Raw genomic sequence first — 17,863 nt, forward strand, 5'->3', positions numbered from 1 at the left:
TTTGGGTTGAACAGTTCCGTGTTCTCTGTTTCCTAGAAGTTAAGATAATTGAAAAGGCATACTTTAAATAAATAATGTCTGGTCTTTGACTGAATCAAGTGCCTACAGTTGTGGCCCAGACTAGATAGGAGTTAGAAATCCAAGACAGAATGGTTCTTCAAGTAAACCTGTCCTTACATCCAATCCATTCACCAATAGCCTTCAGAGTGCAAATACAGATGCAAGATGGCTTTAAGATAATAGAGCTTTTAGTGTCAACGGTCCCTGATTTCAAACACATGATTCATTCAACAGCTATGTTACAAACTGAAAGTGGGATACTTCTTCTGTAAGTTTCTTCAAGGGTCTTTATGACATAATCCATTCCTTAGGATTCAATTTAAAGATGATTTATTCTTTGTTAGGATTCAAAAGCTTCTGTTATTTAATCTCAGCAAGTGAAGCTATATAAACTAAGCATGTTTCTCCGTAGAAACTGTGGAGACTGTTCTCCTTGGTGAATCTATAAAAGGAATTGCTTGGCCCAGGTCACGGAAGCATTTGCTGCTTACTTTACTTGAGAGCATTTCTGGGGGGTATGTTTTCATGTCTCATATAAAAACACATGTCAGACATGTTTATATGTTTTTGAAAAATGTAAAACAAAGCTTGAAATGACCCGTTGCATGCATCCCTGTGATACATGCTCTGAGACTTTAAAAAGGCAGAGTGCTCCCCAAATGATATCGACATACATATATTGTCTTATTCAAGAATCTGCGAATGATTAGGTTATAAAGCAGGCATTTGTAAAATACAGTATGAGCAGGAAGAGAAGAATAACATTTGGAGAATAAAATTATTTGAAAGTTTATTTCAATAATATTTGAAAGTTTATGCCTTTATGTTTAAAATGGTTTGCATGTGGTAACTGAAATGATTGCTTTCGAAAAAACGGAGAAACTAGCAACTAGACCAAATAATGTTTTACAGTTATTCTAGAAATTTGCTATCAGAAAAGGAAACCTGGGTTTCATTTTTACACCCCTTTTCTTGTTGGGTTCTGCTTTAGATAACATGGAAAAAAAAGCCATTTGCTTTTGCTACTGAAGTCTTATTTTCAAAGTTATTAGTATTAGTAGTTGTTCTCTATCAGGTAAACTATGGCACAGGTTTTCTTTTGTAGTTTGAATTATAGGTAATCCTTTCTCAGCCAAGTCCCCAGCTTTGGAAAATATTTATTCAAAATGCCTGGAAACGGAGGAATACACATTAGTAATATTTTCCCTGCCTGGGCTGATATGAGTGGTTCCAACTTGGCCAAGCCACGCTATGCCCTGCGAACAGCACCCTGCCGAAGTTTTCATCCAAGCAAGAGAATTGCTCAGGTGCAAGTTCCGCTCTACCAAATATCTGTGCGTTCTCAGTACCTCTTTCTCTCTCCCTGTGTCTGTTTGATATGAAAGAAGCGGAGTGGGGAGAGCCCAAAGCACCCCCAGCTAGGGCACCTCTCCTGGTTGTCCTCTCCTGGAAATGTGGCTGGGGGACCAAGAAAAAGGGATGCAGGGTGTGTGAGCCGACTTGGATGAATTTCAAAACCGCTTCGCATCTTCTCAGCCTGTTGCTGAAGTTCAACTGGGATCCAGAAGCTCAGCACCCGCCTCTCCTTCACTCGGTGAGCTATCCTGCCTCCCTCCCCGGGCTTCTTGGCTATTCTCCTATAGCTCCAGAGCCACTTGCCGCGCCTCTCTCCTGGATGCCAGGTGACCCTTAGCAAAAATCAGAACGGAAAACACCTACCCTGGTGATGACCAAAGGCTGGTTGAAGTCTATGCCCCCCGAGAGTCTGAAGCCCCAGGGCGCAGGGCCCGGGAGGACCACGTTCTGGGGCATGATGCCTTCCTGGGACCGGGTCGAACGACGGGTGCACACTGCTTGTCCTGGAACCGGACAATCCACTTAGCTCCCCAGGCTGCGACCTAGCTGGGAAAGCTGTCGGGGAGTTTTATCCCTGCTGCAGAGTGACGTCACTGGCCTCCCCTCCTCCCCACCCCCCTCCCACCAAGGAAAGCTCCAACTTTGGAAGTGAGAGACAGCGCCTGGCCAGAGGAGCTCTTAGCTGGGTGCAGTCGCCCAGACCTCTCCTGGCTCAAAGAGGCTCAAAGAGGCTTCAGGTTTCAGCGTCCATCATTCCTTTAAGTAACACCTGTCTTATTCATGGTCTACTTGCCCAGCAGTGCACTTTGCTGGGAAGTTAAAAGCAATCAAACCGCACCCTCGGTACTTTCAATTAAAAACAAAACACGAGCACATCCAGGCACTTCGGAATGTAGCAGTTTCGAGTGCGTTAATATTTTCTTACTTCCTAACTTTTGGCCAAGTTAAAGTCTTCATTTCTTCGTCTGTAAAGCAGGAACAATTATTGTACCTGTAGGAGTATTGTGAGAATCAGGTAACAATACAGAAAATGTTTCTGCAATATTTCACAGTATTAAAAAAATACCAAGTATTTCTGCAATTAAAGTATCTGTGCCTAATCAGGCATGTCTCACCTTGTGACCTAGACGTGGTTTGTTATCTGTGATGTTTATGCTTGCCGTTATCCCCTCTCGTGCCCTGTTACACCCCCTCCGCCCCCCAAATCTCACAATGATGTGCTAGGTAAGTTTTCTATTTGAGTTTGGGCTACGTTCATAGCTACCCCCAGATGCAGGTGGAGTGTCCAGGGTCTGCAGTTTGGACAGGACTGTTTGGTACACAGGGGTACGTGTGAGAATGTAGGATTTGAAGCTCTCTGGTTGCTGTAGCCAAAATGAGGGTGTCTACAGGAAAGGGAACAACGGGACCCAGAGGACCGTCAGACTGAGGGAAATGGCAGTGCCTCAGAAAGGGGTGACTGTTCGTTAATCACCTTTGTGGTCCAGGGGTGGTAACGATTGCTTTACCTGTGTCTTTGTTTGTCTTCACCGGGCAAGCAAATTGCTGTGGTTAGTATCAGTTCTTAGGCTGGGAAATGACTTGTCTGAATGGGATTAGCTCACAGAAGATCACATAGCAAACACCTGGTAGAAGTGAAAGAAACATCCGGATTGGCTCAGCCTCAGTGTCTGCCTAGTATAGGAAGGCAGGCCAGGGGTGTCTGGGTAGCATTCTGCTTTAGTTGTAGATGGAACCAAGCACATCTGGTGTTATGGGCAGAATGTTCTGGTTCACAAGAAGAGAGGCAAGGATGTGGGAAAAGAAGCATGAGATGCTTAAAAACCCTAGGAAGTCTTGGATTTGATGTTCAATAGGATAGGGCTGCCCTGGCCCAGAAGAGCCGAGCACGTTCAACAGAACATTCTGCTTGGATGCACTTGGAGAAAAAGGAAAGGAGATTCGGGAATCTGTAAACAGAGTGGCTCAGTCTGGGAAAGTGTGGGTTCCAGAACCAAGAATGGCATCATTTTACCTGATACTGTGGTTTGTACAGGTCTCCGGGGATAGGTGATTTTTCTAGTTTTAGGTGTTTTCCAGGGCCTTCTGTGCTGAGTTATCAGTAAAATAAACAATCCATTCTGTTTATTTTTGACTACTTTGATAGGTGTATGATTGCAGAACACATTTCCTCTGTCAGTTAACGGCTAGGTTTTTGTCCACTCCCACCCCCTCCCACACTCATGCACTCACAAGTGTGCACACACACGGTTGTTACAAAAAGTGAGGAAAATTACTGGATGCTGTGTGATTGTCATCACTGATTGTTTATACCTATCTTATGAACGGGCTTATAGGACAGGTTAGTTACATTATAATTCTTTGTCTTTCTACTAAATATTTGTTACCATTAAATAAGAGCTCCTTAAACCTTTTCACTAATCACTCATTTTTGTCTAGTTTTATATCAACCTGAATATACATACACACTTACATATACATACATATATATATGCACACATACATACACACACGTACACTAACATATACATAATAATACAACATACATATACATATACCTATAAATAATGTATATGTAAAATGGGTATACAAACCAAACCTTTATTGATAATAAATCATAAACTCCCTTTGCTACATACTCTTAGGGAGAAAAGTAAGTTTACATGCTAATGGAAGGGATGTGCTTGTTAATCTTTACATAAACATTTAAACCCTGCGTAAGTATTTTATATTGCCGGACATAGACTATCTTTATGTTTTCCAGAGTTGAACACGATTTTGTTTTAAATAATTGTAAATGATTAGAACATCACTTCCCATGAATATGTAGGATTGAATGACACAGATATGTTTAGGGCCATGTCAGAAAGTTTTGGACATTCTGTGCTCATTTCAAGCCAAAATTATTTAACAATTTTTGTATCATTCGAGTCTGCGACTTAGACCACAGGTGTGTGTGTGTGTGTGTGTGTGTATGTATGTATATATATATATATATATATATATATATATAGTTTATTTTTGTTTTATGTTCATTGTTGTTTTGCCTGCTTGTCTATCTGTGTGAGGGTGTCAGAATCCCCTGTAACAGGAGTTACAGACAGGTGTGAGCTGTCATGTGGGTACTGGGAATTGAACTTGGGCCCTCTGGAAGAATAGTCAAACAGTTGGTGCTCTTAGCCACTGAGCCATCTCTCCAGCCCCATTAAACTACAGTTTTAAAGATCAAATATCCTAAGATCTAGTTGTGTGGTCCTTCATCTATTTTCATTTCCCTTTTCCCCCGTTGTAAAGAAAACAACAGAGCAATATTTTCTAGTGATGGAATGAGAATGAGGATTAAAGACTTTGTTTTCTATGATTAAACCATTATGCTTTTCTAAAAGCAGGAAGTTTTTGTAGAGTTAAAAACGCTACAATCCACAGCTCACAATACACTCAAGCTCAACGGAGATGTTCCAGGAAGTCTTCATTAGTGTTGGATGACATGAGGGCATGTGTAGTGTAAGTACACATGTGTGTTCAGACAATGCAGCCTGGTCAGTCCTTCCAGAAACATTCAGATTCATGACGTATTTGATTGTGAATTAATTTGGGGGGCATCAGATATTCAGACAACTTTTATTGCTGCCTTTTTTTGGTGATTGCACATTTTATTTCATGAAACCCATATGAGGTCACAGCAAACAGTTTAATAAGCTATGGTTTGAGATGAGAGAACGCTCGGCAGCAGTATTTGCTGTGTAGTTCTCAGGACTGGGGTTCAGATACCAGCATCCACTCAGCAAGCTGGGCATTGGCTAATGCCAAGGCAGGCAGAGACAAGAGATGGCTTGTTTGAGCTTGTTGGCTCTGAGCCTATCAAGTAGATGCTATCACAAGGTTCAGGGAGAGATCCTACCTCAAAGGAGCAGGCAGAGAACGATAGAGGACACACTACTGTTGTGGGAAGACTGCTTGTTGGTTCCCAGCTGCTTAGCCCCGAAATAATCACACAGAAACTGTATTAATTAAATCACTGCTTAGCCCATTAGCTCTAGCTGCTTACTGGCTAACTTTTATATCTTAATTTAACCCATTTCTAATAATCTGTGTATTGCCACGAGGCTGTGGCTTACCATATAAAGTTCTGGCATCTGTCTCTGGCAGGGCTACATGCTTCTCTCTAACTCTACTTCCTTTCTCCCAGCATTCAGTTTAGGTTTTTCCTGTCTAGCTCTGTTCTCCTATCTCTCTGCTGTAGGCCCAAAGCAGTTCCTTTATTAACCAATGTTATTCACAGCATACAGACGGGAATCCCACATCACACAACACCATTTTCTGTCCTCTGTTTGCATACACAGGTGTACACACACAAATAAATATTTTGAAAGAGCAGTTATGATGTGGATACAGGTGGTATTGATATGACATTTATATACTACACAATGGGTTCCTAAGACTTTGCAGAGTGGGGGTAGAAAAACGTGGAATGGGCAGTTTCCCTCTATCCAGTGTTCACTGAGGTCAACAGGTGAATGTTCAGAGAGGACTGTCCAAGTAGAAGTGACCAAAGCTGTACATGACATTTTCTTTTTCTTTTTTCTTCTTTTTAAAGGAAACTGCAGAACACCAAATTTGTAAGTTTTTATTTATACTTTTAATTTTTATTGAATTTTTTCATGCAATATATTCTGATTGCTGTTTCTCCTCTCCCAGGAATATATATGGAAAGGCATATACATATGTACTGTGTGTACAGTAAGTTAGGAAGGTACAAGTAATCCCTCACAGCTAGAGGTTGACAAAGGCGAGAGACACAGCACAGGTGGCCAGGGTACCCCAGAGGCCACACCAGAGGGGATTTTGTATGCTAAACTAATATTTTTAGCTTATTCCATCACAGGTCTTTGAAGGGTCTTAAGTAGTGAGTAGAACAATTAATTACAAATATCATCATTGCTATAAAGAGACATCATGACCATGGCAAATCTTAAAAAGGAAAATAATTTAATAAGGTGGCTTATAATTTCAGAGGTTTAGTCCATTATCATCATGGTGCGACCTGGTGGTATGCAGGCAGACATGGTGCTGGAGAAGCTGAGGGTCCCACATCTTCACCTGCAGGCGACAGGAAACAGTTGTCTCATTGGGCATGGCTTGAGCATATATGAGACCTAAAATCTGCCTCCACAGTGACGTATTTCCTCCAACAAGGTCACTTCTAATCTGACAAGGCCAAGCCGCCTAATAGTGTGTCTCCCTTTGGGGGCCATTTTTATTAAAGCTAGCATAAAGCAGGAGTCCACATGGAAGTTGGTACAATAGAAAGGGGACAATGTTTGTGGGGTGTACAGGATAGGAAACAGTGGGAGAGTGTGGGAATCCTTAAGAGGTCTATTGACATAGTCTGGGGACAAATTTCACACAGGGATTTGGAGAGTATAAAAGATTTGGTTGGCTCTCAACCTGACATTTGGGCTTTACATGAAAGGTAGAATTTTTAGTCAGGAAAGAATATGTAAGAAATACAGTAAGATATTTTCACTTTAATTGGGAAATGGTAGATTAAAACTTTATTTTGATTGTACTGATTTTGAAATGCCTGTGGAAGATCTGTGCCAGGTGGTTTCCTGGCTAAAAGACGAAGATTTGGAAGCAGATTGCTTGGCCCACAGAATGGCTCCATTGTATTTTCTGGGTGACCTTAATGTGCAATGTTTAGCATCTTTTTGAAACCAGTGATGAAAGGTATAGAAGGACAATTACCATATGTCCTCACTCAGATGTAGAAACTATATAGGTTGATCTCATGGAAGTAGAAAATAGAATAGTGGCTTCCAGAAGTTGGGAATGGGGAATGGAAATGGTACTTGGGTTCAAACAAACAAACAAACAAACAAACAAAACAAAACAAAACAAAAACCAAAGAAACAGAAAAGGGAAGAAGTTCTAGTATTTTATGATACAGTGGGGTGACTACATTTAATAATGGCTTATTATATGTTTCAAGATAGCTATATGAAAGGATTTTGGTGCTTCCAAAGTAAGCAATGGTTGTTTGAGATGATGAATATATGCTAATTACTGCTATTTGATCATTATATGTTGAATACATGTACACGTTACAGTCTCCTATAAGTATGTACAATTATTATATACCAATGAAAATAATTAAAAAATATTACAGTTTTGACTTCCTAGTGTTGCTATGGTCAATACTCAGAACTATGTCTTCCTCTTAAGGAGTGCCTGTGATTATATCCTGTTTTTATATAAAATATCAAGAAACACCACCAGCAATAATCAGCTGGAAACATAAACCTAGAGCCAGGCTTGCAATGACTCTTTTGAAGTCACATATGAAGCCATGTGGCTGTCATATGTCCTTTACAAAGCTGTTGCACGTTAGTCTTCATTTCAAGGGATGGCGTGTATGTCCCCTCACTATGAACTCGCAGCGATACATGACTCATGTGTTACAGGTGAACACGATACTGCATGACTTCTGAGGCTAAGTCAGAAAATACCACGCAGCTGCTGCCCTGTTAATTATAACATCCTGGCCTCCAGTCCCAAGCTAGTGCGCTGCAGGGCAGCCTAGGCTGCATGGAGAGATGGTGTGTTGGAACACAGTCTGGTCACTCCAGATTAGGTACTAAACACCATTAAAGGTTCCTCTCTCCAGTCCGTCCTAATCCATTTGGGCCGCTATGACAAAAAACATGGACAGGGAAGCATAACAAAATACCGAGTTCTATTTCTGGAACCTGGGAGGGGGCCTTCTCCTGGCTTGCCAATGGCCCCCTTTTGCTGTGCCCCGTGCTGGACTTTTTGCTCTACTTACTTCCTCTTTTTCCAAGGACACTGATCTCAGTGTGATGCCCCCACCCACAAACCTCATCCAAACTCAGTTTCCCCTCAGAGTTTCTACTTCATAGTATCCATAGTACCACTCCATAAGATACAAATATCTGGGGTGGCACACACATTGTCCACCCACAAGTTGCCCCAATCTTGGGTCTTCTTAGCTTAGGCTCAGATGGTTTGAATAAAGAGGACTCATTCTCGCTGTACCCTTTCCAGATTCTTACACCGCAGTGTGTGGGAGGATAATAAAATGGGTATTTTTAAGCTTCTAAATATTAGGGTAATATTCTTACCCAGACAATAGCAGCAGATGCTGGACGAGCTTGCTCCCAGGAATTAGGTATGCGGGGCAAGAACAGATGTTCACTGATTTTAAAAATGGGGACCAATAGAAACAGGAGCATTTAAAGTACGGGAAAACGAGGGGAACATGGATGATGAGGTCTAACGTACTAACATAGGGACACTCAAGGAGAAAAGTTCAAGAGAAGGCAAGCATCATAGAATGCCTGACGGACTTGACAACTATGAGGTTACTGGAGGGTGCAGAGTCAACAGGATCGTGAGAACAGAGGGAGTCTGCCGTGGGTTGAAGGCTAGGAGATGGAGAGGTGAATGTAAGAAATGCCTTCAAGACTTGCTAATGACGGGAAAGGGGGATCTGGGAAAGTCAGTGATGGCTATGTTGGTCAAAAGGAAGCTCTCTCCCGTCAATGAGTGCACGGTAGGCTGAGAGGTGGAGACAGTCGATGTATTGATTAGGATCATACACTAGTGTTCCATTGCCCCTAAGAAAGAGCCAAAGTACTAATAGATGGCTTAGAGGAACTTTAATTGCCTGACACAGGCCACAGATATCCTGTTTGCTCCCAATACCACAGAGCAGTCACTCCATAGACTCACAGGTGGAGTGGACTCGGATTTCTTTACTAAACTGCTCCATATAGTACTTAAATTGACTCTCTTCTTTCCTTCTTCATTGTCTTCTTTTCTCTGCTACCTACTATTTGTGTGTGTGTGTGTGTGTGTGTGTGTGTGTGTGTGTGTGTGACTACTGTTAAGGGAAGAGTATAGATTTGTTTAAATTTGCCTTTTCCCCTTAGCCAGATCAATTTTTATATACATTAAAACAGATTAGATGCCTATCAGACATGTGAACTTTTATATTCTCTATTCAAGAGATTCGAATTGTAAAGTCAAAATCCAGTGTGGGTGGTCTGTAGACCACACATTAAGAAGCCACAACTGGCTATTACAAATAATGCTGCTATGAACATGGTTGAACAAATGCTTTTGTGGTATGATAGGGCATCTCTTGGGTATATTCCCAAGAGTGGTATTGCTGGATCCTGAGGTAGATTGATTCCCAATTTCCTGAGAAATCACCACACTGATTTCCAAAGTGGTTGCACAAGTTTGCATTCTCACCAGCAATGGATGAGTGTTCCCGTTACTCTACATCCTCTCCAGCAAAGGCTATCATTGGTGTTTTTGATTTTAGCCATTCTGACATGTGTAAGATGGTATCTCAAAGTTGTTTTGATTTGCATTTTCCTGATCGCTAAGGATGTTGAACATGACCTTAAGTGTCTTTTGGCCATTTGAATTTCATCTGATGAGAATTCTTTTCAGTTCAGTACCCCATATTTTAATTGGGTTAATTAGAATTTTAATGTCCAGTTTCTTGAGTTCTTTATATATTTTGAAGATCAGACCTTTGTCTGATGCAGGGTTGGCGAAGATCTCCTCCCATTCAGTAGGATGCCTTTTTGTCTTAATGACAATGTCCTTTGCTTTACAAAAGGGCTGTATTCCTGAAAATCTCCCATACCAACAGCCCAGAGTTGAGCACTGGGCTGTTTGTCGTGATAAGATGGAGACCGTTTTGAATCTGAGATCTGTTGGACTGGGAAGCCAATACTTCCTTTTCACCTCCTCCTTCAACAATTGACCACCAAGGAGCACCTTCCTTGAGAATAGCCACTCTCGGTATTGTGGTATTGTTTATGGCTTCACCTCCCTTAACTCCACTCTGCTCTGTAGCTGCATTTGCATGTACTTGCTGGACCTGCTGGATAAACCAACACATTCAAGAGCCTGGGCAGCCAGCCAAGGCTCCCAAGCCCTTCCCTGCATTGTGTCTGACTTCCTCTTTGGTAAAAGCCCATGTGATTTTCATGCTTTGGAAGATTTGGACCCTTGTGAAATCTCTCCTGGGGAATTAGCCACACTGAAATCCATGCTTTGTCTCCCCTCTGTCTTGGCAGGAGCCTGTATTCTTTCATTCCCATGTCCGCTCGCTCCTGGAGACGGTGGGATGGTTTAGCTCAAGTTCATTTGGTAGTCTTCCCTGAATTGTTGTGGAGTTTTCCCACTGTTTGTGCTGAATTAACTAATGACAATCAAGGGAGTCATTAGGATGCTGGGGGACATGAATTGGAACTTTGTGGTGTGAGCAGGGCCCTCTTTGACCCACCAGACCCTGTTGCTGAGGTGTCTGGCTGCGGTGTTAATAATAGCTCACTTGCTGACTGCACAGTTGTGAAGAAAAGTGTGTGTGTGTGTGTGTGTGTGTGTGTGTGAGAGAGAGAGAGAGAGAGAGAGAGAGAGAGAGAGAGAGAGAGAGAGAGAGAGGGAACAAAAATATATAGAGAAAGAGACTGAGGGAAGGAAGGAAAGGGAGGAAAATAGAAATTAATTTTTTAAAGTCTATTTTCCCACTTGAGATTACCAGAGGGCATTTTTGTTTTTTATCTCTGCTGGGCTACTCTCAGGTTGGATTTCAGGTTGAAAGAGAGTATGTCCTTTTCTGCCATCAGCAGTTTGAGAAATGCTTATTAGTATTAGTGTTGCAGAGTCTCTGTTCCGGTTCCACGGTGGTGGACTAGATTAGGAGAGGTACCCCGACCTGTTAGGCAAAGTGCTGAGCAGTGAATATGGCTATGGCCTTTGTTTGTAATTCTTAAAACAATTCTGCAAAACCTAGGGCAGAGGGACCTTGGGACGATCAGGGCTTCCTGGCCAGCGGGATTTCATGGCTCTGCTGCTGTCTGCCATGCTGGTTTTCTCGGATCTCCTCATGCTGTGTCTTGAGGGTACGTACGTATGCCCTAGATCATCGAGATTCCTCTAACTTTCATTAGCATTTAGTGCAGTGGTTTGAATTTGTGATTAAAGTCTTGTTCTCCCCAGGGCAGAAGGTAGAGCCATAAAACCCTGGAGGAGGACACTCTGAATATTGATGTTTCAGCCTCAATGAAGCCAGTGAATTCCAGGAAATTCCTGCCAGAAAGGGTTTCAGACAATTAGAACATACCTGATCTTCCATTAAACGGCGTTTCATTGCTGGGGTTAATCAGCCTTTAACGCCCTCTCTCTCTCCACGTTCTTTCATGTGCTTTTAGTGACCCCAGGGAACAATCAGAAGAGCTAGGGTGCGCATTTACACCCGAAACACATCTGAACCTAGGCCAGTAACAGAGACCATGTGTTCTGAAACGTTTCTCTTTGGAGTCCGTTTATCATCGCTATAAAAACATTTCAAATGAGAACAGAGTGGACAGAAACCCCTGGGGGATGCTACAGGGAGCTCTGGCTGTAGATGGCTGCCTGCCTGGCCTTGGTTAGTGAAACCCGCATGCTAGCATCTCATCTATCCCAGCCCTTGGCCTGCTTGCTCCCTGAGCGTTCCCACCTGTGTCCCCGCCAGGGCCATGCTGGCCTCTGAGCCAATCAAGCATGTGTGTTCTGTACTAGATATGTCAGTTAAGTCGAGAGAGAACGTAGTTCCCCTCTGAGTGGTGTCTGGTTTGTTTTTGAAAAAGTACTTTAACTGAAGATGAAAAATGGGCGTAATAACTCGTGACTACTTCATGCAGGCTGCATGTAAATTCCATGGAAAATGTTTTCTTATCCCAGAATAAATGTGCCTCAATGTCTTGAGAAACACAGGCAGGTTAGGAAAAAAGGTGGAGCCTCTGCTCTGATTGCTCCAGTTTTCTTGTGGAAAGGGGGCAGGAAATGAACATTTTAGGTTTATATCCTGGTCATAGTTGGAGGGATATCTCTCACTGTGTGCTCATTCCTGAGTTTTAGATGCATATTAGACATTCATGGTATGAATTAAAGGTTTCCAGGCTTAGAGAATAAGAAGTGTAGATGAATACGATAAAGTAGTCCCACACTAGCTCAGAATTGAGTATAATAAAGGGTTCTTCATTTAGGGGTAGACTCATAGATCAACAGTCCTCTGCATGAGCCAGGAACAGGAAGTAAATCTGGCAGCTGAGAGAGAGAGAGAGAGAGAGAGAGAGAGAGAGAGAGAGAGTATGTAAGACACCACACCCAAGTGGGCTGGTATCTTAAAGACTATTGGCTAAAGGAGTTCCCACAGCACCTCCCACTTTTGTCTAAATAAGAAAGTTCCAAACCCAATACAAAACAATATACAATAAGAACAAATATCAAGTACAAAAATTAGAATTACAACCAGCATAAACAATATCAAGAGAGAAACATATGCTAAATATTTCAATAATTATCCTATCCTAAGGAGTCTAAGTTTTCTATTAGAAATGGTTTGGCTAAGTCATGAGAGGAAGTAACTATGACTATTTAGTCTTCAACTCCATCAAAGACCTGAGAAGGGATACAATATTACTTGAGTAAACAGGAAGTACAATCAAGCAACTTCCAAAATGTGCAATAAATGACAGAGACTACTGGCTACGTGGGCAATTACCCAAAGTCTCATTTGCAACGTTGGAGCAACCAACTTTGGCTAAGGCCTAGAGTAACTGACAGACCATTTTCAGAGGCAAGAAAATTTTCAGAAACATCTTACACTGTCTTGGCAAGGTTCGGCAGTCTTTTTTCTTGTATCCTGCTCGTCCTATTCAAATATCTTGCATTTTATCAGTGGTCGAGGTATAGGCAGTTCTTTGTCAAAAGGCTAAGTTTTTCTAAGAAGAAAACAAGCTCCAAGTGGAGTGTCTTCAGTGTTCAACATTCTCTCAGGAAGAGATTGGTGCTGCCAGGAACAATTGTGTCTCATGTCAACAGAACCCTAAATTATTTAAATGCCATATTCTACAGCTCTTTGAAGTAGTTGAAGATTACCTATCTATATGGAATAAGTCTCTGTATCTAAAGAACCTGGTTAGTCTAAGCATAAGTATGGCAAACATGGATGACTATTGACCTATAATTCTTAATACCTATATAGCTTAAAGAGTAAGGCCTCGGGCTGGAGAGATGGCTCAGAGGTTAAGAGCACCACCTGCTCTTCCAAAGGTCCTGAGTTCAATTCCCAGCAACCACATGGTGGCTCACAACCATCTGTAATGGGGTCTGATGCCCTCTTCTGGCCTTCAGGCATACACACAGACAGAATATTGTATACATAATAATAAATAAATATTTTTAAAAAAAGAGTAAGGCCTCATATTGGAATATTAAACAGTCTTTAAACAACTGTGCAGCAAATGAGGACAATGACCTCAAAACATAAACAATGTATAAGTATCTTGATCAGAGGTAGAAATGTACATTGCAATATGATAAATATATCCTAAAACTGTATCAATATACAAAATGTCTTAAGCAAATGTAGAAATATGCATGCATGCAATATGACAAAATAACTTTGCCTAGATGTACAAATATTGAAAACAGAAATAGGAACATATTCAATATAACAAATATATTTTGAACTTGTATCAATATACAAGAATCTATACTAATGTAATTTTCTATAAATAATAGCTCATAAATATTCAATCTATTGCTCATTATTATTATTAGTTTGAGTAAGCTCACACTAATCTACCCATTAAAGTAGGAAGGGGAGGGGAGAGGAAAAAAAGGGAGAAAAACAGAGAAGTTCCTCTGTGTTTCTTCTTAAGGGTATTAATTCTACTGAATCAGATCCCCAAGTCTGCGATCTTATTAACTGTTCACTTCTATAGTCCAAATGTAGCAGTACTGGTGTGTGTGTGTGTGTGTGTGTGTGTGTGTGTGTAGGTAGACCTTCAATATACACATTTTAGAAGCAATTTATATTTATGATATATATTTTACAGTAATAATAATAATTGTCTGGCTACTTGGGGGCCATAACTGTAGTGCACATTAGCCCTTTCTTCATAATTCTCGAGTCTTCAGAACTGCCTCTTACCACAGCACATGAACCATTCTGCTTCTTTCTCTCCTGTTTCTCTACAAGATACCTGCTCAACCTAATGGCGCCCTGTGGCAGGCCATGGATGCCTTCAAGCTGCCCAGACCAGAATGACCCAGGCTGCCCTGTGGGTGTCTTTCACTTGCCTGAGCCACAAAGGACTCCCACAGGTCCTCACAGTCCAGGGGTTTGAACTAATTAATTCTGAAGCTGGATGGAATAGTGATTGACTTGAAAGGTTGGTAGGAAGCTTAGTTGGTATTTCTATGGGTGGAGCAATTTCCAACCCCATTTTATACAGCAATTTAAAATGGGAAACACAGTCCTTATGAAACCCAGTACTATGTACAATGAATATGTACCAATAAAAATACTTTGCAAACACATCACAACAGGAAACAAACAAAAAAGAAGACATAGAATGACTGTCCCCAGGTCCTTTAATACTGCTCTGTCATCCAGCTGTGATGGGAAGGCAGGGCAGTGGCATCTAGGAATTCAGAATCCTCGATATAGTCTTTCTTCTTGCTGTTGTTACCTGAGGCCCTCACATTAGAAACAATATTATGACTAAAGTTGATTAAGAAAGACCTGAGATTTCATGTTGTTATGCCCCATCATGAAATACAACTTTGAACTTATTTTATTATTATTTTTCTTTCTTTGATTAAGGTCTTCATGGGTCCTTTTGGGATTAGTGAGCATACTTTAGTTAAAGAAGCCTGGAATGGTTATCTTTTACTCTTGAATTCCCTACTCTCAGATCTTCCAATCTGGCCTGAAATCTCATCATTAGCTCTCCAGTGCTCAAGTCTTTGAGTTATGATCTTGACTTTCCTGTGTATCAAACATGAAGTTGAAAATCATGGAACTTCCTAGCTCCCACAATTATACAAACTAGCTTTTTAAATAGTAAACTCTATCATCTATTGGTATTCTCCTATGTATCTATAGACATATACCTAGATTGAATAGGTATATACTTCATTAATTCTGTTCTTTGAGGATGCTGAACAATCCAGCCATCACCTAATATATGTTGCCACTGCTGGTATGAACTTTGCAGATACACTACAGATTCACCCGGGAAAGAGGATGGGGGTTTAAATAGAGTGGGAATTCCTACAAGACTGAGGTTGTAGAACCAGCATTGCAGTTTTCTGCTTTTAATTGTGTTTCTCCTTTTATGCCAAGTTAGAATAACCCGAGAATTTGGAATTTGACCAGTGTGGATGTGATATTCAGCTTAAATGTTAATGTTTGGGAGATGTAGGCCCTTCGGGAGAATGGCACACTAAGACAGATGGTGGCACGTGACAGAAATCTCAGCAGTTGTGAGGCTAAAGGAGGATGCTCTTGCTTGAGGCCACCCTTGTTTATCCAGTAAGATCATTTCTCCAAATACAATGCTTAGGGTCTCCTTAACTTCAAGATGTCCAATTTATTTCACACCAAGGGCCTTTCATAAAGCAAATGTTTCATTAACATTCTTTCCACAAACATATAAGAATAATAAATGAATATAAGCTTTATTGACGCCCTGCAGGCCGGAGCCAGCTAGATAGAGCCCACGTTGTGCTATGTTATAAATACGCTGTTAACTGTTCCTGGAAAATCAAGCGTCATCGTTTTCCATTCCATCATTCACTCCCAGGGCCTCAGCTCCACGCTGATCGTTAGCATCAGACATCACTGCTGAGTTTGGCAAACAGCTGCCTGGTTTGGTTCAGGGCTAAGACCTGTTCTGGCAAAGATGAAACTTTGTGTGTTCCAGAGGAGATGGTTTGGATGGAGACAGCGTGGAAGTCTGCCAGAGCGGCAGGATCAGAAGGGAGGTTGGCAGTGCGCGGGGCTACAGTGAGAGCTGGGGACTCCGGAGCCCGAGTGACAAAGTGCAGCATTTTCATGGGTGGGCCGTGGCTGCCTAGGGGACTGTGAAACTGTGGGGGCTGCAAAAATTTGGTGAGGGTGAAAAGTTTCGGAATTTGCAGTGATCACAGATTCATCCAAAACCCAAGGCAAATGAACCTGAGGTGGGCCTGGTAGTGCTCAGCCATGGTGCGTCATGTGACCTCACTGCGGACTTGGTTCTGAACACCCAACACGCAGGCACTTTGCACCATATGTGACGTTGTCCCAACAGCTGCTGTCTGACACATCTAAGCAGGGATCTGAGTCTAGTATAGGCTATGCATTGACTGCTTCTACTGGGTATGCAGAGCCTTTCACTTTTGTAGAAACATAATGGATTAATTATAGAAAATCAACAATTTTAATATTTCTACCACCACTTCTCAGAGTGTATTACATCTGTATATACTTGGGTTATAATGTGTTGGAGTTCTTGATTTTTAAAAAAAAATGCCATTTGAGTTGCTGGCTTGAGTTTCATAGAAGGTCATTAAACCATCCAGTGAGATTTTGTTTGAGATACACACAGAAATTTCTGAAATGGCCACTAACATATTTCTACTATTTGATGCTACATTTTTTACAGGAAGTGACTTTTCTCAGCATTAATGGTTATAAAACCCAAGCCATGTTCAGTGCTGCGAAATGTTGAAGCTCTGCATCCTACAGGATCAAGTGTGCAGCCAGCATTTCAATTTTTATGTAAAAATAATCACACATATCATCTTATTAGTATTTGCTCTATCCTTAAAAATATAAAAAGCATACAATATCAAATAATTACTTCTAAATAAGCTAGTTCACAATTTGTTATCACTCAGTAATTTGTACACCTATTTAGCATTCTTATATACCTAGGGCTGTATAACAGTTTCTCAGGTGAAAACGGTCATGAGTAGTCGACATTTAAGAAATTCTGTGCTGTAAGATCAAGCCACTCAAAATTCAGGCAGGAACTGGGTATGACAGTGGATACCTTCAATCCCAGCACTCTGGAGGCAGAGGTAGGTGGATCTCTGTGAGTTCCAGGCCAGCCTGGTCTACATTGTGCATGCCAGGCCAGTAGGGATTACATAGAAAGATGCTGTCTCAAAAACAGCAATGAATTCCAGCAAGCATGGACTGAGTCCCCACCTCCTTCGGAGAAAGTATTGGTAGTTGATGGCTGCTGAGGGAGGGGAGTTACTCTTTTGCAGGCACTCGGTTAATGGTAGGGTACTCATGCCCTCGTGTGACTAGAATTATTTTGTATAGCATCATTTCAAGCTGCCATTAACTTGACAAAGTGAACCCATTAGCATCTCATTTGATTGTCCAATAAGCTAATCCCCTGCCTTTGAGAAGCCAAGATATGTTTTTATAAAATGACAGAGGGCAATTCAAGGGTAAGCTGAAGTTCTGAAAATCAAAGCAATTCAGAAACATAGCAGTATAAATATCTAGAAAAAGGTAGTTCAATAGTTTTCATATCATAAACAAAATATTGAATTTTTGTTAGAGAAGAAAGAT

The 17,863-nt window shown here is 41.4% G+C and overlaps 1 protein-coding gene and 1 long non-coding RNA gene across 4 annotated transcripts in view; one reads left to right on the top strand and one right to left on the bottom strand.

The window, feature by feature from the left end:
* Pdlim3 (PDZ and LIM domain 3) overlaps window positions 1–1,968 on the bottom strand; it is a 32,190-nt gene extending 30,222 nt beyond the window's left edge. Inside the window, exon 1 of one of the 3 annotated variants that reach the window (XM_050147330.1) lies at window positions 1,780–1,968. In XM_050147330.1, coding sequence (XP_050003287.1) covers window positions 1,780–1,872 — 93 coding nt within the window. In that variant the 5' untranslated portion in view covers window positions 1,873–1,968. The remainder of the gene's footprint in view (window positions 1–1,779) is intronic. The other 2 variants (XM_050147327.1, XM_050147329.1) reach the window with 2 other exon arrangements.
* The window catches only part of LOC126504807 (uncharacterized), a 70,638-nt gene that overhangs the window by 24,768 nt on the left and 28,007 nt on the right, over window positions 1–17,863 (top strand). The window lies entirely within an intron of this gene.

The sequence above is a fragment of the Alexandromys fortis genome, unplaced genomic scaffold, assembly GCF_014885135.2.
Source record: "Alexandromys fortis isolate MF-2015 unplaced genomic scaffold, M_Fortis_MF-2015_v1.1 scaffold_32, whole genome shotgun sequence".
NCBI lineage: Eukaryota > Metazoa > Chordata > Mammalia > Rodentia > Cricetidae > Alexandromys > Alexandromys fortis.